We start from the raw sequence: 22,988 nt of genomic DNA, 5'->3' as shown, positions 1-22,988 counted from the left end.
GATTTTCAGCTCTTTAAGGGGTTCATCTCCCCTGATCTGGAACTCTGTGGGGAGCCATCCAGGCCTTATACATGTGGAAGGCATCAGCTGTGGGGAGTCAGGTGTTGAATATTGCCCAGGATGGCAGAGAGATTCAGTGGAGTAAATTAGGGTTTCTGTTGATGTTTTCTTCCTCCAGAACATAACTGAGAAGCTTTCCTTCTGCCTTTCAAACCTCATTTAAAGGATGAGCGGTGAGAAGCGTGATGTTGTTGGATACACTCCACCCAAGATCCTCGGTAGCCTCTTCTTGGCTGTGGCCACCTTGTTCCTTTCCTCAGGTAGGAGTTTCCCCAATAATTCAGGATGGGCTGCTTCTTCGTAGACTCTTTTCTTCCAATGTCTTATGATTTTTGAAAATTCCCCCTTTGGTGGCTCATAAATTCAGCAGTGGGATCCAATGGATTGACGCACCTTCCTCAGACCTTCTTCTTCTTCTTCTTCTTCTGTCCTAAACAGAATCTGTGTCTCTGAAAGGGAAGCAGGTGGTTTTCTCGGGAATGAGCAGCAAATATGTTTCCTTGGCCAACTGGCATGTCCCTCAACTTTGTGAGTTCACGGTGTGTGTTGACCTCAACAAGACTGAAAGAACGGTGGAGAGTGGGACAGCCTTTTCCTACGATATCAGCAGTCCCTCCATCGACAACCAGGTGGAGCTGGCTCTGTTTTTCCACAATTCCACTTTACAGATGTTATTCCTGGGCAGCTTCATCGACCTCGGAGAGTACATTGCGGCCTACAAGATGCACCAGATCTGCTGTGTTTGGGACAGCCAGGAGCATCTCCTGGAGCTCTTCTGGAATGGAGAGAAGCTGGTAAACCAATCCCTTCCAGATTTCCATCACCGTTGTCTACGGCCAGGTGGGACATTGCTGATGGGGCACTTGCACAAGAACTTTAATGGAGACCTAATCATCCTTCAATCATCCTTCGTTGGCATCGTGCACTACTTCCAGATGTGGGATTATGTGAGAGGCCAGCGAGATTTGGAGCGTTGTGAAGATGGAAATGTGGTCAGCTGGGGAGAGAATTATTGGTTTTTGAAAGACATACGGCCTGAGTCTGCCCAGCATCAGCGATGCGGTGAGTGTTGAGGTAATTCCCCGTTAGGAGAATGAGTGCATACAGGAGACGTATTTGAGAGTAGTGTTTGAACAATACACACACAGCACACAGATACACTGTACAGTAAATGTAGGTTTTTACTTTCAGAAACGTTAAGCAAAGTTCAAAATAAGCAGTCCAAAGTCATTCACAGGTAAAATCAGTCAGTTTTCAGTCCAGGGATAATCCAATAACAAAGTCCAGTGTCAAAAACAGTTCAGTATCAGACTTACATCAAATCCAGGAATAGCAGTCAATTATTAGGAACAGCAATACTCTCCAACAGAAGGAAAACAGAGACTCACTGAGACTTCTTCTGAGACTAAGACTAAGACTAAACAACCCAGGTTTCTGGCTCCATCTTATGGCCGCTTGAGAAACCACACCCAATTACATTTTTATGATTCTCTTAAAGAGACAGTATTAAAATGTCTATCCTGGTTTATATATTGTCCAACCCAAATAGCTGTTAGGTAACTTATATTCCTAACAGTGAGTAACCATAATCTCTTCCAATAAATCTCCTTCATCTTCATCTTTTGAAGACTATTTTTGAGTCCATTTTATCTCCAACTGAGAATTATTGAACAGTGGGACCAAGTTGGAGGCATTAAAGGATATTTATTTACGTTTTGGATTTTGTTACATTTGTGTTACACTCTGGGTCATCACAAATAGTTTGCCTTCAGAAGTTGTGGGTGCTCTATTGCTTGGGGTCTATGAAGATTCTCAGTCATCCAGGTCATGGTTGTCCCAAAGGTGCTTTTCTCAAGAGACAGAAAGTCCAGTTGTCTCTTGAAGAAGCACCTTTGGGACTATCACTTGAGGTTTTCAAAAAGAGACTGGACCACAATTTTGTCTGAAATGGTATAGGGCAGTGATGGCTAATCTTTTTGTCACCGCGTGCCAAATGTGCGTGTGTGCGTGTGTATGTGTGCCTGCACCCATAATGCAATGCACGTGTGCCACAGGTTCGCCATCAGGGGTATAGGGTCTCTTCCTCAGGCAGGGGATTAGAGTAGGGGTCGCCAACCTTTTGGACCTCGGGGACCACCAAACTCATAATTTTAAATCCCGCGGACCACTAATATGAATTTTGACTGACGGTGGCTTGCTGACGGTGGGAAAGTCGGTCCCATATTCCAGAGCGGCAGGAGTCACAGGACTGGCCCTTTGGTCATCCTGGAGCAGCTGCTCCTCCATCCGGGTGCACCGGTCTGCCATGGACTGGAGGAGCTGCTCCGGGATGACCAAAGGGCCAGTCCTGGGACTCCTGCCGCTCTGGAATATGGGACCGACTTTCCCACCAACGTCAGCAAGCCACCCTGGGGCGGATTTCCCTCCCCTGCTGTTGGTCTTACCTTCTAGTTCTAGCTTGTGTGGCTCTACTCAAGGTAAGGTTTGCGCTCAGCCGAAGGGTGGGGGCCAGTGGATAGGTGGGCCATGTGGGTGGCACAGCCTTGTGTTCCTGCACAGCCTGGATTAATTGCTTTGTGGGGGACATTTCTCTGCAGACCACCAAAATTTTCTCGCAGCCCACCAGTGGTCCACGGCCCATTGGTTGGTGACCACTGGATTTGAAGACCTCCAGGGTCCCTTCCAACTCATTATTCCATAACCAAGTGCAACTATTTTGGGGTTTAGCTGTAGACCCATCTTTTCCAAAACTCATTATTTTATCGGCAAGAAACCATGGTGTAAAACTGCGGCTTCTTGTTTTACTGATTCTAGCTTGTTTGAAGCAAAGTTTGTCATTCTTGTACCTGAATTATTCATGGTTCACTTTTCTCTTATTTTATTGGAAAAGCAGAGATTACATGCTTACCTGCAAATCCTAGACCTTATTCACTCATTACGCTAAGCTATAGTTTGTCTAACTATGGTTCTTGAATAAATCACAACTGGCACAGTTTAGGAGCATTATGGTTTAGCATAATGTGGGGACCAAGTCTGGACTTTTTCACAAATCATGGTTAAAGCAGATCATGGCTTAGCATCTCCATGCAAATGTAGACATAGAACATTAGATGCACTTCCTTTTTCAGGGTGTTCCTGCCCCAATTCTTGTTTCAAGTTTTTTTTCAGTTTTATATGGAAGACTCAATCCTTTTTCTGTTTTGCAGTTTTGAACTTTTGGAATCCCTGATGGGAATCTAGGCTTTAAAATTTTATTTATGAGCCCCCCATCAAATCTTGGCTGAAGCATATGAGAACCTCCACACAAGTTGTAAATATGTTTCCTTCTGAGTTTATGGCTCTTTCGAACAAACAGCAATTTATGGACAAGGTGCGACATTCAAAGTAGATAAGACTGCCACAGTGAACACCAGCAATTCTATCTACGAGATGGGCGTCATATAAGTTGAACAGAGAAATCAACGTTTCTCTACCGTGGCAACTTAAGAGACCTGTGGATCTCAACTCAGCAGGGGCAATATAGAGAGATAAAATCAGTGGGAAAATTAAGGAAAAATCAAAAGAAAGTTACCCTATTTCTCCATTTCTGGGGAAAAAAACCCCAATAAATGGAAGATTGAGTTCTGCAGCATTTCTCTTAGGATAATTGTTGTATATCATAGTTTTCATCAAAGTTCACTTGAGTTCCCTGTCTCCCAACGTTTCCCCCCCAACCTCAGAATTCCTAGAGATCTATGTTTTTATCCCTTTTCACAGCTGTATTTTCTCCTTTTTCTTCTATAGGTGCAGAGGATCCTATATCTACCTTTCCACCAATCACTTCTTCTCCCAATCCAAATGTTACAGGTATGGAATTCTGGGATGCCACAAACTTTAGTTCTAAGCATTGACCCGGTGGGTGTACAGGAGAACATCAGAACGGTACATCCGATGGCCCAGTCTGCCATCCTCCATTCAGTGGTGGGATTCTACCAGTTCTGTGGGCGTGGCTTGGTGGGCGTGGCTTGGCTTGGTGGGCGTGGTGTGGCTTGGTGGGCGTGGCTTGGTGGGCATGGCGGGGCAAGGATACTGTAAAATCTCCATTCCCACCCCACTCAAGGGGAAGGATGCTACAAAATCCCATTCCCTCCCCCCCCTACTAACCTGCTTTCCAGCTCCGTTCTCCTGTGCAGGCAACCAAAGAAGGCCCAGCCGATCAGCTGAGACTCAATGGGAGGCAGAGAAGAGATGGGGTTGGCAGGGCCAGTCACAGGTGGGATTGGCCGGTTCTCCAAACTACTCAAAATTTACGCTACCGGTTCTCCAGAACCGGTGAGAATTGGCTGGATTTCATATCTCTGCCTCCATAAATGCAACAGTCCAGAGATGATAGGCAAGGGCAGAATTTCCCCCCTTTTTTTCCTCCCCAAAAACTAAGCCTGATCATGTAGTTTCGTAGTGAAGCACGGGGATCGAGTTAGTAGATTTATAAAGGCACATCGTTATATATAAAGCTACAAAAAGCTTCATGGCTCAAAATCAAAGGCAAACACCATCAAAAGTAAGCTCGAAGATAACCTGGCTTCCCCATCCCTCTTTTCAGTCATCACCGACACCTTCTACAGTTTCTACATGAATTTTTCCGTGACTTGGGAGCCTCCCAGGACGTGCGATCGCTACGATGCCAAAAAACTTTCTGAAAGTTGGGTGAGCCCAAATTAAGATCCTTTTAAAGCTGGCTTGTTTAATGGGCACGGCAAAAGGGTAGTGATCAGGGAGAGATTATTTTCTTGCATGGGAGAAGCACGGATGCTCATCCTGGACCCTGCCTGGAAGAAAAAATGGAGATTGCAGCCAGTTTGCCAGAAATAAATGCATGCATTATCCTTTTGTTGGAAAAGTCTATAATTATTTCACTGGATGGGGCTACGTCCAGTGACGGTTCACTGTTGGTTCACTGTTAAGCTGACAACGTTCTCTGGAAAATTGTCTTCAAGGGACAAAACAACAAAGCTCCTGCATCTCTTTCATCTTTTTTTTTAGATTGAGGGAGAGCCGCCTTTCTGTCAAATTGCAGACTGGCATTTGGGGACATTTTTTAAGGAAAGTCTTGGAGACCAAAGAAGCACAGGTTCCACCTGCTGGAAAATTATCAATTTGCAGTTTATTTTGTTGCCAGCATGCCCCCAGTTTAGTCCTGAGATTCAAACCAGACAGGTGCACAGCAGCCCGCTCAGCTAGGGAAAATATAGCTTGGTTTTTAATTTATTAAACATCTGCAGGCATTTCTCTTCATGTCAACAATCTACTTCATCCATGTATCTATGTCTCTCTCATGGCATAGGACTTTCCAGAGCTGGTTGCTGGAAATAATCCTGTAGATCAGGGGTCACCAACCTTTTGGACCTCAGGGACCACCAAACTTATAATTTTAAATCCCGCGGACCAGAGACCCTGGGAAAATCCCCCCAAAAGTCTGCAGGAAAATCCCCCACCCCGTTTTCCTACCAATCGATTGTTCTTTATTTGGGATCACAGGATACCGTCTCCAGCTCGTTCTCAGGGGGAGAGAGAGAGGGAGAGACTTTTGGCTCCATGCAAGGAAAGCAGCAGAAGCCGCAGAAGTCTTTCTTTCTCTCCCCCAAACTCCGCCAGAAACGAGTCTTTGCCGGCGCAGCCTCTTGGAGCAGGAGGCCTTGCAGGGTCCCAAAGACTCATTTCTGGCGGAGTTTGGGGGAGAGAAAGAAAGACTTTTGCTGCTTTCCTTGTGTGCAGCCAAAAGCAGAAGAAGAAAGAAGCGGAAAGAAGCAGCCCAGTGGCCTGACCAGGTGCGTGGGGCAAGTGGGGCAAGTTCCACCCCTCCGCCCTTCCCTCCCGCCTCACTACATGTTGTTCGCAATGCAGGCGACGCAAGCCTTGTGTTCTCACGGGCCATGTGGGCAGTGCAGCCTTGTGTTTCTGTGCAACCTGGATTAATTGTTTTGGGGGTGACATTTCTCTGTGGACCACCAAAATTTTCTCACCAGTGATCCCCGGCCTACTGGTTGGAGACCACTGCTGTAGACCAGTGGTGGTATGCTACCGGTTCGGACTGATTCAACCAAACCAGTAGTAAAAAAAGCTTCCTACAATCAGCTGGTGTAGGGAAAGCTACGTTCGCACATTAGGTGCACGCACGCAATCACCACACCGGTAGTGGCTTAGGTAGGATCCCACCGCTGCTGTAGATGTTTAGCGTAGATCACCCCACAAGGAACGGCTGATGGTTATTCCAGGTTTAACCCTTTCATGTACACAACATCCCGTGGATAGAGAAGGAAAGTAGGACACCAGGTGATCCCTCCTGTCTTCTGTGCAATTTTCTGGACAGAGACAATGCAGTTATTGTCCTAAAATAGCGTTTCTCTACCTCAGCCACTTGAAGGCGTATGGACTTCCGATCCCAGAATTCCCCAGCCAGCATTCTGAATCCTGGGAGTTGAAGTCCACGCGTATCCAAGCACCTGAGGTAGAGGACCTTTATCCCGAAGAAGCCTTGACTCTGATTCGATGACTATATTCATTTCTGAAAATGACCAATACTGAAGAAGGTGGAGCCAGGAACCCAATATTGGGATTGACCGCTTGTCTCTCTTACAGTTCAAGAAGCAGTTAAATCATTCAGAATTTGTGATGACAAACCATAACATCAAGACATCCCGGTAAGCATATTTTTTGGCTGTTCCCCCAAGTCCCCCAAAATGGGGAACAAATGTGAAATCAGAAGGATTTTCCAGCTGAGTTTGGAAAAGAATACAAGACGAACCTCCCATCCAACCATTGTGCGAAGCTCTAGCAGAAGGAAATGCGCCCATTTTAATGTTGTGTACAGCAAATCTCTCTCTCATTCTCTCTCTTCCTCCCTTTCTCTCTCTTTAGCTCTCTCTCTCTCTCTCTCTGTCTGTCTCTCTCTCTCTCTCTCCCTCTCTTTCTCTCTCTCTCCGTCTCTCTTCTCTCTCTCTCTCTCTCTCTTCTCTCTGTGTTCTCTCTTCCTCTCTCTCTCTTTCTCTTCTCTCTCTCTCTCTCTCCCCTCTCTCTCTTTCTCTCTCTCTCTCTCTCTGTCTCTCTCTCTCTCTTTCTCTCTGTGTGTCTCTTTCTCTCTGACTCTCTCTCTCTTTCACTCTCTCTTTCTCTCTGTGTCTCTCTCTCTCTCTTTCTCTCTGTGTCTCTGTCTTTCTCTCTCTCCTCTCTCTCTCTCTCTCCCCTCTCTTTCTCTCTCTCTCTGTCTCTGTCTTTCTCTCTCTTTCTCTCTCTCTCTCTTTCTCCCTCTCCCTCTCTCCCTCCCTCCCCTCTGTCTCTCCCCCCATAAAAACAAACTATACTCTGGGATCCTCCATCATTTCTAAAATGGGGGAGGGCTCCTATGAGAAAAACATTTAACAAACATGGCAGTAGACCATGATGTGAGTTCTTATCAGGGTTAGAGGTACATTTACACCCAATGATATGAATAAGAAGATTTGGGGACCTCTTTCCATCCAAATTCAGTGCTTTGAACCCAACCTAATGTATCTCCCACTGTAAGCCCTACAGCATCTTCCTCTTCTCTGCCTGATATATATATATATATATATATATATATATATATATATATATATATATATATATATATATATATATATATATATATATATGTATATATTTAAATCCATCCAGAATGATCTTGAAATATCACTCTTTCCACACAGCCACAAACTGCCACAAGGAACCAAGCTGACTAAAATTGGGGTATGTATTTAGAAGTCCTAAACCACATCTTTCCCCATCAAACCCTGGTTTTTCTTCTTCTTTTCAGACTCTGTTGAGTATCTTTCATCCTCTTTCCCGCTACCGTATCCTCTCTGGTGAGAAATTGCCATGGTAGCAGCGGAGATTGTGCCTTAGTAACTACTAGAGGGAGGTGGCTGATGGCAGACTCGTTTGGCAGATTAAACTAAGAGAAACAACCCTGGCATCTCATGGCATCTTGGCCCCTCGTTTTATCTCGAGAAGGCCTGAAACGAAACCTTGCAATGTTGGCTTCCCCCCCGCCCCCCGCCATCAATTGCCAACTAGGGGTCGCCGAGCATACATATTTTCACTTCCAGCTTTCCTTGCAATTCATAGTTTAGAAAAGTGTTGATGCTTCTGCAAAGGCAGAAGTTTCTTGCAAACGGCTTGAAACCTCCTTGCATGGATATTGCCATTTTGCTTCATAACATTAGGGGATGCTGGGTAAAAGATTTTGGATTACAGGGATTATATTCACATCTGACCACTAGGAGGCACTCTTTAACTTTTTTTTTTTTTTTTTTAAATGTCTATGGAGGTGCTTTTACCTAACACCCCCCCCAAAAGAGGCAACTGGACTTTCTGGTTTTTGTTTGAAAATGTTTCACTCCTCATCCAAGAAGCTTCTTCAGCTCTGGAATAGTTTCTTTCTTGTTGATGCTGGTCAGTTGTAGGCAGGTGAGACTCTAGAAAGAGTGCAGAGAAGAGCAACAAAGAGGATCAGGGGACTGGAGGCTAAAACATAGAAAGAACCGTTGCTGGAATTGGGTAGGTCTAGTCTGATGAAAGAAGGACTAGGGGAGACAGGATAGCAGAGTCTTCCAATATCTGAGGGGCTGCCCCAAAGAAGAGGGAGTCAAGCTATTCTCCAAAGCACCTGAGGGCAGGACAAGAAGATGGAAACTAACTAAGGAGAGAAGCAACCTAGAACTAAAGAGGAATTTCCTGACTGGGAGAACAATTAATCAGTGGAACTCCTTGCCTCCAGTTGCATAGTGTCTTCTATAACCACAGTAACGCAAAGACCTCAGCAAATTGAGCCCCATGGCTGTCTACTCTGAGCATGCCAACGAAGAAGAAAGAGAGAGCAACCACTGCCTTTTCTGTACACAATAATGAGACTGGTTTATTGATATCAAAGGCCAATCCTTCCTGGGCATACCTAGCTAGCTGCCGATGCATCTGATTAGTGTGGCTTTCCATCTTGCAAAGGCAAAACCCTCGCTCGTATATTTGCCGCAGGATATCAGCTCCTTTTCCTTCTGTGTAGATCAATGTTTTTTAAAATCGTGTTTCTCTCCCTTCTTTCTTCCCTCCCTTCTTATTGCTTATTCTCCAAACAATCTGCAATTCCCCTGAATCCCTTCAGGATGTCTTCGCAGAAGGGCTTACAAAACTGTTAATCGGAGCCTAAATGCGGAGGGTAATCAGAAGGAAGGAAGGCTGGCAGCCTCTGGGAGTTGGAGAAAAGCGGCACCTTTACAGAGCATCATGAGTCTGGCTAATTAGCCACTTTTCTCCCTTCTAAGCTTGCCTCCTTCTCAACCCGCAGACAGTAATTGCCCACCTAATTCTGTAAAACTTCCTTCTGGCTTTGTCAACAACAACAACAACGCAGGCTTATTAACTCTTCTTTTTGCTTCTTTTATGCTGCATTCGGGGATCTTCTGAATGGAAGGATGGAAAACGGCTTTCCCAGAGGTAAGGCATGTGATTGTCCACTTGCCAACATTTTCACATCCTTGTTCCAGGAGTGCCACCCCAAGACCACCCCAAGCCTGCCTGTCTTGTTGCAGAAGATTGTGGGACATTCTACCCTTGACTTCAGCTCCCAGAATTCCCTGCTAGTGGCTGATACTCCCTGAATCCAAAATTATTGCCAAGGGAAGCACAATCTCCCCCCCCAAATTTGTCAATTTAGTTTTTTGTTTTTTGTTTTAAATTAGAGTCACTCCAATTCTACTCAAGGCTCTTGGGTTTTGAAGATGTAGGCAGCTGGTATCCACCCTTGGTGACTGGCAGCCCTCCTGTGGCTGAAATTCTGGAACTGCAAGCCATGATTATCAACTGCAATCCCTTGAGAACTGACACCTTGGTTTTATATGACTTCTTGGCTAGGAGGGATTAATTGTGATTGCTTCCTGATGTGAGTTGATTTTAGACTTAGGGACCCATAATGTGGAAGAGAAGGACACACTTATCCTCAAGAGCTATCAGGATTAAAAATAGTACTTATGTTCTGGAAACAACCAGGAACTAATGCTGGTTTTCTGATAGGGGCATAATTGGTTTTCGGAATTGGGTGCCATTAACACCTGGACTATTACATTCTGCACTCACCACCTGGACATAAAGGTCCTACCACTAAAATTGACTTTCTAGAAGGAGAGTTAGGGGAAAGTTCTGTGGCCCAACACCTGAGTCTCCCTAAGTTCCAGATTCTCCTTGATTCCATGGAGAAGAGGAGGGTTGGAACATCACTTGGTTAGGAGCTGGTTCAGCTCATTGACATGGTTGAAGTCTTGGCTCCTGGTGTCAAAGACCCACACAGAGTGCATCCTTCATGATTGTGTCTCTGCTTGTGTCTTCAGATATTCCTCAAAGGCCATCATCAAGGCCAGGTCCAGCCAAAGCACGCAGGACGTCATATGGGAGCTACAAAACACCTTGTGTGGAGATTACACCAAAGATCAGTTGTCCATGAGTGTGAAGCAAAAAGATACACGTGTTATTTCTTTTGGTAATATAGTCACTGGATTTTTTTAAAAAAACCCTAATGGTCTTTCAACTGAATGATCCCTCTTCTTTGCATACAATAACCTCGAGATAGTAAAATGGGAGCATCTCTCGTCCAAATGACGCAGCAATCTTGGGGCTTAGAAAATTGCAAGCTAAAATGTTTTACTCTGAGAGATTTAAGAGTCACACCCCATGATAGGACACAGCATTAGAGGAGAAATTTGCTATATCTCTTTACCTCTCCATCTGTAAAGGCAGGGACATCTTAAGATATCACAACTGCTTACCCTCCATTGGGTAACCTACTCCACTCATTGACAACTCTTAGTGTCAATGCTGAAGTGGTTGGGGAGAGAAAGGTTAGGCGATCTTCCATTCTTACCCTCTTGTCCCAAAGATCCAGACTCATGTTCTGAAGAGACCGTCCAGTCCAACTACAAAGGGATTTACACCTGGCCAAAGATGGTTCCTCCCAATCTGACGACCTTGCCCTGCCAGGCCAACCAAGAGTTGACAGCTTCCAGAGCATGGTGAGTCAAGGGATGCACAAACTCCCCTTCTTTGACCACCGACATCATACCTCAGACGATCTTCGGTGGACATCGTTTTCCAAAGGATAATTAGGGTTGACGAACTCCAACTAAGAAAAGATCTCCATGGTCATCATATGTCACCCAGAAGAGGGCTGTCCAAGTTGTGGGCCTCAGGTAGTCCTTGACTTACAACCACAGGTAGTGTTAGAATTTTCATTGCTAAGGAAGATTAAGCCATTCACCCAAGAAAGAACCTGCCCAAATGAAAAAGAAAGGACAAGCAAGATGTCTATGGAGATTCTCGGTCATCCAGGCCATGGTTATCCCAAAGGTGCTGTTTCAAGAGGCAACTGGACTTTCTTGGTTTTCTTTGAAGACGTTTCACTTCTCATCCAAGAAGCTTCTTCAGCTCTTCTTCAGAAGCTGAAGAAGCTTCTTAAATGAGACGCAGAACATCTACAAAGAAAAACAACGGAAGTCCAGTTGCCTCTTGAAAAAATCACCTTTGGGACAAAGGACAATCAAGCAACGAAAGATGAAAGAATATCAGCTATGCTTCTAATCTCTCTGATGTCTCCCTTTTACTTCAAAGCTTGATTAACCTTCGGACTGAAAAAGCCTATTGGAAGAGGTCAAACTTGACCGCCTGTCCTCTGTTGCAAACTTTGCCAGATAACATACTGGATCTTAGAAATGTCACCGTCACAGTCGGTAAGTTCCTGGGTGGGCTTGTTTTTAACGTTGAAAGGTGCTAAAAACCAATGCAGATGTGCCTACTTTTCTTCTCTAGCTACACCTAATGAAGTCCCACTTTCCTCCCATTTCTTGGAAGTCCTTCCTTGTTGGGAGGGGGTGGGATAAGAGGGTGGGTGGTAGTGGGCAGTAGACTTGGGGAAATCATGGGTGTGACTGTCCTGCTCCTGGAAACGCCGTCTCCCAGAAAAAAACACCTGTAATCTTTCCCCATGAGCTGCTAGCTTTCTCACGAATGAAGGAGAATCTACACGTCCCAGGATAATGTTGCAGGATCAGTCACCGGAATCAGAGGTTTTGTCTTCTGAATTTTTGGACTCGTGCTAGATCCTATCTTCAGGGCTTCGGCAAGAGTCCGAAAACTCTGAAGACAAACCTCTGATTCCAGTGACCGACCCAGATTGGCTTTCTGCTTGGAACCAAGTCAACCGTTCTTCAAAACTCAGAAGTCTTGTGAGATGCACATCAACTTCTGGCAAGGGCTTAGTTCTTCTGTCTTTGGTCCGTTGCAGAAAATGCTGAAGAGGTGGCCGATCACATTTTATATCTCTTGAGTTTTTCGGATCTGAATAAAGACAAAATTGAGGTCCTGGTGAACAAACTGACCGATATTGCCAACTGTGAAGAAATCAGCATGGGCCTCGCTGAGAAGACACTGCAAATCATCGATATCCTTCTGGAAGATAAAAACCAGCTGCCAGACATACGAACGGTGCTCAACAGGTATGGAAAAGAACATATTCACCTGTTAAACCAGGGGTGTCCAACCTTGGCAACTTTAAGACTTGTGGACTTCAACTCCCAGAATTCCTCAGCCAGCTTTGCTGGCTGAGGAATTCTGGGAGTTGAAGTCCACAAGTCTTAAAGTTGCCAAGGTTGGACACCCCTGTGTTAAACAGACGCTCAAGGGACTTCCACTTCTGAGTTGAGGATCCAGAATCCAGAATCACAGAGTTGGAAGGGACCTTGGAGGTGTTCTAGTCCAACCCCTGCTCAAACAGGAGACCCTATACCAATTCAGACAATGCTTGTTCAAGTTCTTCTTACCAAGCCTCCAGTGTTGGAGCATCCACAACTTTGGGAGGCAAGTCGTTCCATGGATTAATTGTGCTCACAGTCGGTAAATTTCTCCTTATTTCTAAGTTCTTAGTTCCAGACTGAGATGCTTGTGTGAAACTTGTATGTAATGAAACTTCATTTTTAATGTACGACGATTAGTGTACATTTCAAGTGACAATAAAGTTATTCTAAATCTAAGCCTAAGAAACAGTCTGGGACTGGAGCACTACTGTAACATAGGATTAGAGTCCACATTATTTCCATAGCCTTTGGAGGACAAGACCAAAAAAAAAACCCCTGACCTCCTTTCTATATTTCTAAAAACATGGGAATCCAAAAAGAGATGAACAGCCTGCTTTGGAACAGGTTGTAAGTATGCCAAAGAAAAAGTGTGAGACTTTGTCGTGATTCTCCTAGAAATATTTGCCTCCTACTAAGTTTTTCCAACCGCCCAGAATTCAAAATCTGCAGCTTTTCGGTAACGAATGGACACCTTTCACAAGAACCAAGTTTTGCTTCTCCTTATCCAGGCCTTTAGCCGTATTTCCCTCCCAGGCGTGCCTTTGCACATGCAAAAGTGTGCAGAATAAATTTCTGCAGCAAAGGAGAAATGCTTTTTATAAGTGCGACAAGCCAACACGAAACATCTGAAGATGATGGACAGATCCCATCTCAGAGAAATGAGATTTTATTCTCTATGGTCGTACGCTCCTTGGTGTGATTTTGGGTACCAGATGCGGTGTGAAAAGTGAAGCTTCAGAATTTATGACGCAACCACATTAGCAGGAACACAGCTTAGTGCAATTTCAATGTTGACACCCTCGCAGCGTTCTTCCCCCAGCAATATTCTCTCCACTTTCCCAGTTCCAAGTGAGAGCACAGCCACGAGCCATTACTGAATATGCTGCCTGTTAGATAATAGCAGTAGCACTCAGACTTATACACCGCTTCACAGGGCTTCACAGCCCTCTCTAAGCAGTTTACTGAGTCAGCACCTTGCCTCTGGGGTAATCTGGGGTCCTCATTTTACTGACCTCAGAAGGATGGGAGGCTGAGTCAACCCAGAGCCAGTGAGAATCGAACTGCTGGCAGTCGGCAGTCAGCAGAATTAGCCTACAATACTGTATCCTAACCATTGTGCCACTACCATGATGATGATGTTGATAAAAATATTATCCATTCAGCTGTGTCTGATTCTTGTCAATTCTATGGGCCAGGCCTCTCCACACTTTCTGATCTTGCACAACTTCTTAGAGGTGTTCTGGCTGGTGTCACTTTTGATGGCACTGTGTTTTTGGGCATCTGAGTTTCATTTTACTGCCAACTCATCCAAACATACCCCAAAGGTGCTTTTTCTAAAGGAAACTGGACTTTCTTTGTTTTTTGCTTGAAGAGGTTTCGCTTCCCATCCAAAAAGCTTCTTCAGTTCTGACCGTGACCTGGATGACTGAGAATCTCCATAGATATTCTTCCAAACATAGTTTCTCCCCCCACTAGTACATTCCTATGAATGGCACAGCCAAAATAAGAGAGACTAAGTTTTGTCATTTTGCCTTCCAGTGATATTATAGATAGTCCTTGAGTTACAACTTGTGATGGTCGGTATTTGGGTCACCCGGGTGATGGACCTGATTTTATGACTGTTTTACAGCGGCCATTAAACAAACACTGTGGTCATTAAGTGAAACAAGGGTTTGCTGTGGTTCAGTTTGGCCAAGAGCCAAACATAAGTGACAGTTCTTGGCAAAACTGCCCCCCAAAATGCAGTCATGTGACTGTGGGACACTACATGTGGACATAAATGTGACCTGGATGTTGAGTGTTCAAATGGTGGTCCCCTGATGGTGTGTGTGTGTGTGTTGGAACTTGGAATCTTGGTTGTAAGTACCTCCAGGGAGATCCATCATAATTTCAAACAGTCACTAAGTGAGCGATCGTAAGTTGAGGGCTACGTATATATATATATATAAAACATGGTTTGATGGCCTCCATAACACGTTATTTCTGAGCTCTTGTGTACTTTCTCCAGCCTATTAACGCTCATGGAAGAAATTGGTTTCAAGATGACTTTCAGTGGGAGAAATGAATCAGTCATCTTGCCTACGCTTGCTTTGGGGGTGCTACGGCCAGATCCCATGAACTTCCAAGGAGTTGCTTTTGGGATTGTATCCTACACTTTGGAGACCAGTCCACAGGTGAGTCCTCTTTCACACCCTTGTGTTTCTCCCCACCTCTTATCACCTGTTTCTGCCAGGTACTTCCTGAATTAATTTGAAATCAACTCTAGAACTTTCCCCATACAGCTCAGCATCCAATCAACACCCTTTAAGGATGCCCAGGCCTCAATATATTTGCCAGGATTATTGGGGAATTACCTAAAGCCCCTATCTTTTGATAGAGAAAATCTTACTGGGATTCAATTCACCTTTTTTGGTGCCCCGTTTTTCTTTAAGGTAAGAAGGCTGGATTTGCAAGACAGGGGAATGTAGCAATGGATGCCAAGGATGAGAAGAACAGCCGAACCCTAAGATTTAATTTGTGACTCCCACATTCTGGTGGAAAGTGGTTGGAAATGGCCTTGAGGGATGGATAGGAGAAAGAGAGGACGGAGGGAAAAAAATCTGTGTTTCTTTTTCAGGATGATAGTTTGAAGAACGAAGTTCTGAACACCTATGTTGTAAGTGCCAGCATTGAAAACAAGACAATTGAAGATCTCATGGAACCAGTCAGCATAGTTCTACAGCATAGAAGTCCACATGAGGTAGAGCACCACATTGTTGCCAAAAGCACCCGTGTTACTTTCACAACATTGAAGGTGCATTACTTAGCTGGAGCTATCTTGGATGGCTGGTTTGAGAAGACTGTGGACCAAGAAAGGCCTACAGACCTCTGGAGAGCCTTCATTTACATGAAGGAAGAGGTTATGTTGGTGATCTTAGACCTTGGTGGAGTTGGAAGAACAGAAATATGGAAAGGCAGAGCTCACAGTAATCATTGTTATTGATTGATTGAGTTAAATTATAACACTTCCTGTCATCCCATCAATGAACAGGATGCACTAAAGAGAAATAACATTTCAGATGTAGATAACATAATTTTTAATTACAGTCTGAGCCCAAAATAGCTTATAAAGCAAACAGTGTTTTCCTAGTAATGGAAAACAATCATCCTGTCATTACTTATGTCAACATGGCAATGAGTTAAGTGACTTATAAACTATATTTAGCCACCTCACCTCATACATGCAGATATTAACATTTTTATCCAAGTTCTGAATATCAGCAACAGGCAAATTCAACAATATTGCTGGGGCATCGAGTTGCCCAACTGGGGAATTGGGAAATTGGAGAAAATCCTGCTCATTTCTACTAGTGATAATGCAAGGAGAACTCTTGCCTTGAGTGAATATAAGGTCTTGTGAAAGGTACAGCATAGGTGGGAGTTATCTCCTACTTAGGACTTCTATTCTTAAGCCATTTTCTTTCTCTCTCTCTTTTTACTACTAGGACAATGCTACTGTACATTGCGTCTTTTGGGACTTCAGTAAGAATGGTGAGTACTGAGGACTCCCAAGATGAAAGTTTGAGAGATGGAGAGCAACAACTGTTGCTCTCAACAAGATGTTCTCAACAAGCCAGCATGAATCTCTATTCACACTCCCTCCACCCTACAAGTGCACACCTGAAGTCTGGGAGCAGCTATAAACAGCAGTCGAGAGCTACTAACCATGGGCGAAATATTTCATTTCTCTGTTGTGTAGATGGCCTGGGTGGCTGGAATACCTCGGGGTGTGAAATAAAACATACAAATAGGATCTACACAGCCTGCAGTTGTAGCCATCTGACCCATTTTGGAGTTCTGCTGGTAAGCTCATTTCAATCTTTGTCCCAGTTACAGTGGGAAAAATGGAGCGCGTATATTTTGGGAGTGTCCAACCTTGGCAATTTTAGGACCTGTGGACTTCCAGCATTCTCCAGCCATCCATACGGGGACAATTGTATTTCTCAAATTATTTTTTTTAGGACTTATCTCGGACACCCCTCAACGATGCTGATGAATGGGCTTTAACGCTGGTGACTTATGTGGGGTGTGGCATTTCCTCCATTTTCCTGGGCTTGGCATTGTTGATTTATCTCTCAACTGAGTGAGTAGAGTTGGCTGTCTGTTTTTTCTTTCTAAACTCAACAAAATTTGGAGCTCCTCGTAGCCTTCCGTAGAAACTTCATTCACCCCCAGATAGCATGCATCGAGGAAATCAAATAACGGTGTCCCTGGAAGAAGTGAGATCTGTGTGACAGGGTAGGAAGTGATTATCTTTGCCCCTTTTCATTCCAGCAAAGTCCTTGAGGACTACCCTTCCAAAATCCTTGTCAACCTCTGCTTTGCTTTGTTGATGCTCAATCTTGCCTTCTTGGTGAACTCTTGGCTAGCCATGTTTCAGAATCCTGGCCTTTGCATCGCGGCTGCTGTGACCTTGCATTACTTCCTGCTGTGTGCCTTTACCTGGATGTGCCTGGAAGCCATCAACATGTATTTTGCCCTGGTGAAAGTCTTCAAAGTCTACATTCCGTATTACATGCTCAAGTTTTCCATAGCTGGCTGGGGTAAGTATCGGAGATATGGCGTTTTGATTTCTAGATGAATGTTCCCAGTTTGTAAACATCATGCAGGTTTCAGAATTTTGCCGTGTGGTTTACATTTTTAAGAGTGGTGCCACTGGTGGGCACAGGAAAGGGCACCTTCAAATTCATTTTCAATGGCACCACCAGATGGAGATGCAACCTATCTTTGGGTAACAATCTCCATCAAGCAAAGTGAGGGAATGGAGGTGAGGCTTCCTGGTCATTTTTCATGCAATCTTCCCATTAGGGCATCTGGTTGGCTTCCTGGGTGGGGAACAGCAGAGCATAATTGTGCCAGGCATTGTGTCACTTATGGGAGACATACCCTAGAATGGGCAGGGCCAGAGTTCCTTGGGGGTGGGATTGAGTGTTGAGGAGGAAGAGAAGAAAGATGAAGGAAGGAGGAGGAGAAGGAGAAGAAGAAGAATGGTCTCCTAAAAGATCTCTGATTCTAAATATGATGTATTAAGTTTAAAACTGGGATAGATGTGGCCCCCAAACACAGAATGATGCCCTACCACTGTTATTGTTAAAATGTCCCATTTTAATGTGACAGAGGAAGACATTTCAGACTAAAATCATTGAAGTTAATTCTTAAGCTTCAGAAGGCTGAATCGCTCTTAATTTTTTTTTTAATGTGGGTATCAGATATTAATCCAAATTCTTTCTGTGCTCGTCTTTCCTATTAACTAGGGCTTTCCTCCTATATTTCTTTTCTCCAGCTAGGACTCTGCAGGCGTTTCTCCTTTTTTTTTTTTTGGTTAATGCAGTTTTGTTTTCTTGGGGGTCTTTAGGAATTCCAGCACTTATTGTAATTGTGGTCCTCAGCATCAACAGAGACTTCTATGGGACTGACTATGCTTTGAGAAGAAGTGCTGACAGCCCATCCATGCAATTGTAAGTCTTTTGTTTTGATGATTTTTTACCCGAAAGAACAGCTGGAAGAAATTCAACCGAAGAACCCCACTGCTATAATTCCTACTGTTCCATCTTTAGCCCCTAAATTGTTTGCATACCTACTTCAGCATGTTGCATTGGTTAAAAAAAAAAAAATATTGAGCTAAGAGCAGGAAAGCTCAGATCCTAGTCTATCTTGAATCATGAAAGCTCACAGAGAGACCTTGAGTCAGTTTTTCCTCCTCAGTCTAACCTATATTAAAAGATTTTTGTGGTGGGGAAAAATAGGAGGCTGATGAAGCTTTATATACCATGCATGAGTTTGTCTATGAAAGGTGGACATATCAAATCAAATCAAATCAAATCCATCCATCCAAGGTGCTGCTTTTTATCTATAAACCTGTCTTCTTTAGCCTGGCATCTTCTAAGAAGGTTGGATCAAAACTTCAATCAGTCAACATTGGAGTTGACCAACCCATCTTCCTTTATCTTTCTCCAGTTGCTGGATTCAGGACAACTGGGTTTTTTACATCTCTCTAGTTGGCTATTTCATCCTGGTATTCCTGATCAACATTGGCATGTTCGTTACTGTCCTTTGTCAAATCCGTGTCATGAAAACCAACAATCCCAGGGTCAAGAAGGACCGGAACCAAGAATTCCTCCTTGACTTGAAGAGAGTGATCAGCCTTACATTCCTGCTGGGCTTGACGTGGGGTTTTGCCTTCTTTGCATGGGGCCCCTTGAAGGCTGCCTTCATGTACGTCTTTGCCATTTGCAACTCCTTGCAAGGTAAGTCCCATAATAAGGTGCACTGGCCATGGGGGGAGGGGGGGGGAAGGACCATAGCATAAGAAGAACACAAGACCAAGTTGTGGCCCTTGGTAGTTCCAACTATAAGATCCTGGTGTTCCTACAGCTCAATTGTGACAAAGTTCCACCTCCCTACAACACAGTAGGATGAGGGTAGAGTAATTCCAAAACATCTTCAAGGTGCCAGGTTGAGATAGGCCCAAGGATACAATACTCAAGTCATGAGATGGTGGAGCACCTGCTTTAGATGTAGAAGATTGAATTTCCAGGTGCTTCCATCATATATTTCCAATTGTAACCAAGGTATGATTTATGTCTGCTCTGCTTTATCTCCTTGTTCTTCTCTGTCCCACCACTTGATGAGATTTCTCATTGTCTCCTCCAGAAATTATAAATTTGAGGGGTGGGGTGATAGATTAGACTCTTGTTTGGAGTCTTCAATTCCTTACAGTGTGGTAGAACATTTTGTAATGTCAGTTGAAGAACCAGAATACTTCTGATTTTGTCAATGCTTTGTTAATTTCTGTGGGATGCTTCTGTGCTTTCTGCAACTCATCTGCTCCTACGCCCTTTATAATTTATGAAAAGCTTGGATGACCAGAATGCGTAGAACAATCCAAAGAACATTTTATGTGCTTTCCTTTCTAGGGTTCTTCATCTTTGTCTTCTACTGCCTCATGAAGGATAACGTCAGGAAGCAATGCCAGATACACTTCTGTTGTGGGAGATTTCAGCTCGGCAATTCCCGTAAGGCACCCATCGTTTCTTTCTGTTCTGAGGTGGTGTTGCTTTCCTTGACATGACGGGTTCACACAAACTTGCAAGAGTTGGTCTTAATGCTTGCAAATGTATGATTGCTACCCTGCTGCAGTGGTGGTATTCAGCCGGTTCGTACCAGTTCACGTGAACCAGTAGCAAGGATTTGGCGTGGGTTGTCGACCTGATAGTAACCCGGTCACCCAGTCGCCTCTTGCTCGCCCCACCCGATGCTCGCTCATCCCGCCCGCCTGGCACTAGCCCGCCCAGTCGCTCCTTAAGATATTTCTTTTTTTCCCCTCCCGACAATCAGCTGTTCCTACAATCAGCTGTGCCAGGATTCCCCTCACTTACTTACTGCTTCACCCAGGAGGCCTCGCTGAGGCCCAGGAAGGCAACCCCCCCCTCCATTTTCTGCCTTCCTGAGCCCTAGGGAAAGCCTTCTGGGAGCAAAAACGCCTCCCCCAGGAGCCTTGCCTGTGGTCCAGAAGGCCCAAAAAATGGGGGGGGGGGCAGAAAAAGCCATGCCCACCTAGTCATATGGCCACACCCCTTGCCACGCCAAAATGTAAATTTTTTTGAATCCCACCACTGTCCAGGAGCGATGGTAGAACATGCTGTAGAAGATAGCAGACTTTCTACTTCTTATTCAAGATTTTATACCTCTGTTACCCCCTGAATTCTTCCATCTGATTTCAGAGTCAATCAGCTCAGCCACCGTGCTGAGAAATAACCATTGCACCATTGAGCGGAAACACGCGACTCATTCTTTGAAGTCCCTCAAGTCTTGCACCACAGGATCCATCTCCAATGGCTCTGACAATTTACCTGAAGCAAGTCCAGACTTTGGGTTTGAAACCGGTGAGAAGGAAAAAAGTGGATATTTGGGGGAGTAAGGGCTTTGACTACCCATGTAGCAGAATCCTAAAAGTCTCATTGACTGTTCCTCTTCTGAGAAGAACGATCTCCCTTGGTTAGCAGAAAATGAGCACAATGGTGTTAATTTTATTTTTAGCTTGCAGGGAGTTTTTACAGGAGCATTCAAAGCATCTCCTGTGGAACCGGAAGTTGTATGGACTACATTGTGGTCCAAGCGTAAGATCCTTCCAAATGGAAGGAGTAAGCAACAGCAGTCAACCAAACTCAACTAGACCATGCCAAGATTTAACAGATGCCTTCATACAACATACTAAACCGATACAATGTCAGTTTCAGAAGATAGTGGTTGACGTCTTCTGCAAAGGGAGTAATTTTTTGAAATTCCCAGTTCAACCTAGAATAGTGTAGTAATCAGATGTGTTGAGTGAAAGCAGCCGTTCGGTAAGGTCACAAAGACAAGACAGCCATTGTGGGGTGGTAGCACTTAAGATTATAAGGGGGCTGTCAATAAATATTCCACAGAGAATTGACGATCTGTTATGCTTTGGGGACAAGTGTATGCAAGAGCTAAAAAAAAATTCCCATCTATTTATATTTTAGATCACATTGCTTGCTGCAGTTACAGCCATATGTCCTCAGCTTCTCAGGCAGTCAGACTTCCCCGAATGAGGAGTATATTGCCAGGAGATGTTGACCTGCACCACACAGAGAAAAATAAAGATTTGTCTTAAAGGGGAATCTTACTCTTCCTTGGCTTTCTGATGCTTACTCTCACAGCTCAAAACAAAAATGCTCTCACTCAAAATTCAACGATCAGTCTTCACGTAATTGAATGGAGGAAGATGCTGTCAGTCCTTCTCTCCCATATGTCGGTTGTGGGCAACTGAAGTAGGAAGTCCATTTAAGCTGGAGAATAAGCAGGACAGGAGACCAGTTGGCAGATTTCTGACTGTAAACATTGTGGGTGTATTTGTGTAAGACAGGGGATGGCAACCCGTGGCTCTAGAGCTGCATGTGGCCCTTTCATCCCTCTGCTACAGTTCCCTGTTGCCAGTCAGTAAAAGGAAAAAGGAGGCTGCGCTGGGAGGAGACTCTATGGTGGGGGAACCGGACTTCTGGTCAGCAGAGGAAAAAGGATGCTGCGCTAGGAGAGACTCTATGGTGGGGCAACCGGACTTCTGGTTGGCTCCAGAATTGAATGGCGGCTTCCGGTTAGGACCTTTGTGGCTCTTTGAATGTTTAAGGTTGATGACCCCTGGTGTAAGATCAGCTTCAACACAATGGTGGGCAGGAACACATTACTGTCTTATCTTTAGATCGGGCTTTCATAAAATACAATAAGCCATAAGGTGGTTTGGTTTTTTTGTGGCATGGCGTGTTCCGAGATTCTAGCCAACTCTAGTGTATTTATGGCTAAACAAACATTGACATAGCATGTAGAGAGCAAGAACACGGCTGGAATTGAAACACTGGAAGCCAGAGGACTTATTTCATCAAAGGACCGAAAGTCTGGAATAAAATGAAAACCCAAGATTAGAAGCGGACAAAACCCAGCATGAGACTTCAGGTGAAGAAATGTCAGGTGTTGGCCAGAGTTTCTAAACTACGGTCCCCATCCAGGTCTGTTCAGAGGGACTAACAGCAAAGAGATTGTAGTAGGTTCAAGCTCAGAATCCTTGGAAGCTGTCAGAGGTCTTCTTGAAGTTACCTTTTAAAAAATGTTCACCAGGTGTGCAAAAATGGTCCTGCCAGATGTTGAGCCTGTTTTTTTCTCAGCCATTTATCACGGGAGCACCAGATTGGAAAAGATGCACGTAGAATGATGTTTTAAAATCAGTTAAAAGCAACAAAACAACAAAACAAAAACAAGAGAAGTCTTGTTTGTTGACGCCAATCGCAGCATGCCAATTATTTGAGAAAGGAGAATTTCCTCTCATTAGTTCTATATTCCTCTGCCAGATAGTGCCTTTGTTCTATCTTCACACAACTTCAAGATTGTATCGTGTCGCCTTCCAACGCTGCATTGTTCAAGTTGTCATTTGGACTGAAGGCCTGTAATTTTATTCGAAGGCGTAAATCATGCCAAGCGCAG

The 22,988-nt window shown here is 44.4% G+C and overlaps 2 protein-coding genes across 2 annotated transcripts; both read left to right on the top strand.

Moving 5' to 3' along the window:
* Positions 1 to 226: 226 nt before the first annotated feature.
* On the top strand, positions 227 to 6,744 carry LOC148129774 (adhesion G protein-coupled receptor G4-like). The gene is made up of 5 exons (XM_087971918.1): positions 227 to 320; positions 499 to 1,122; positions 3,844 to 3,906; positions 4,643 to 4,746; positions 6,679 to 6,744. The coding sequence occupies exons 1-5, from the start codon at positions 227 to 229 to the stop codon at positions 6,742 to 6,744; spliced, it is 951 nt and encodes a 316-aa protein (XP_087828044.1).
* A 732-nt stretch (positions 6,745 to 7,476) lies between these two features.
* Positions 7,477 to 20,913, top strand: ADGRG4 (adhesion G protein-coupled receptor G4). The gene is made up of 16 exons (XM_087972345.1): positions 7,477 to 7,481; positions 10,440 to 10,588; positions 10,985 to 11,117; positions 11,713 to 11,831; positions 12,386 to 12,596; positions 14,962 to 15,127; positions 15,236 to 15,385; positions 15,571 to 15,693; positions 16,439 to 16,484; positions 16,693 to 16,796; positions 16,955 to 17,076; positions 17,268 to 17,536; positions 18,349 to 18,451; positions 18,951 to 19,240; positions 19,910 to 20,008; positions 20,717 to 20,913. Exons 1-16 carry the CDS (start codon positions 7,477 to 7,479, stop codon positions 20,911 to 20,913), a joined length of 2,286 nt encoding a protein of 761 aa, XP_087828471.1.
* Positions 20,914 to 22,988: the final 2,075 nt, after the last annotated feature.

This window comes from Notechis scutatus, chromosome 10, assembly GCF_049901735.1.
Source record: "Notechis scutatus isolate UNSWTSFEM ecotype Mainland chromosome 10, rNotScu1.2, whole genome shotgun sequence".
Lineage (NCBI taxonomy): Eukaryota > Metazoa > Chordata > Lepidosauria > Squamata > Elapidae > Notechis > Notechis scutatus.
This window is presented reverse-complemented; position numbering and strand designations above follow the sequence as displayed.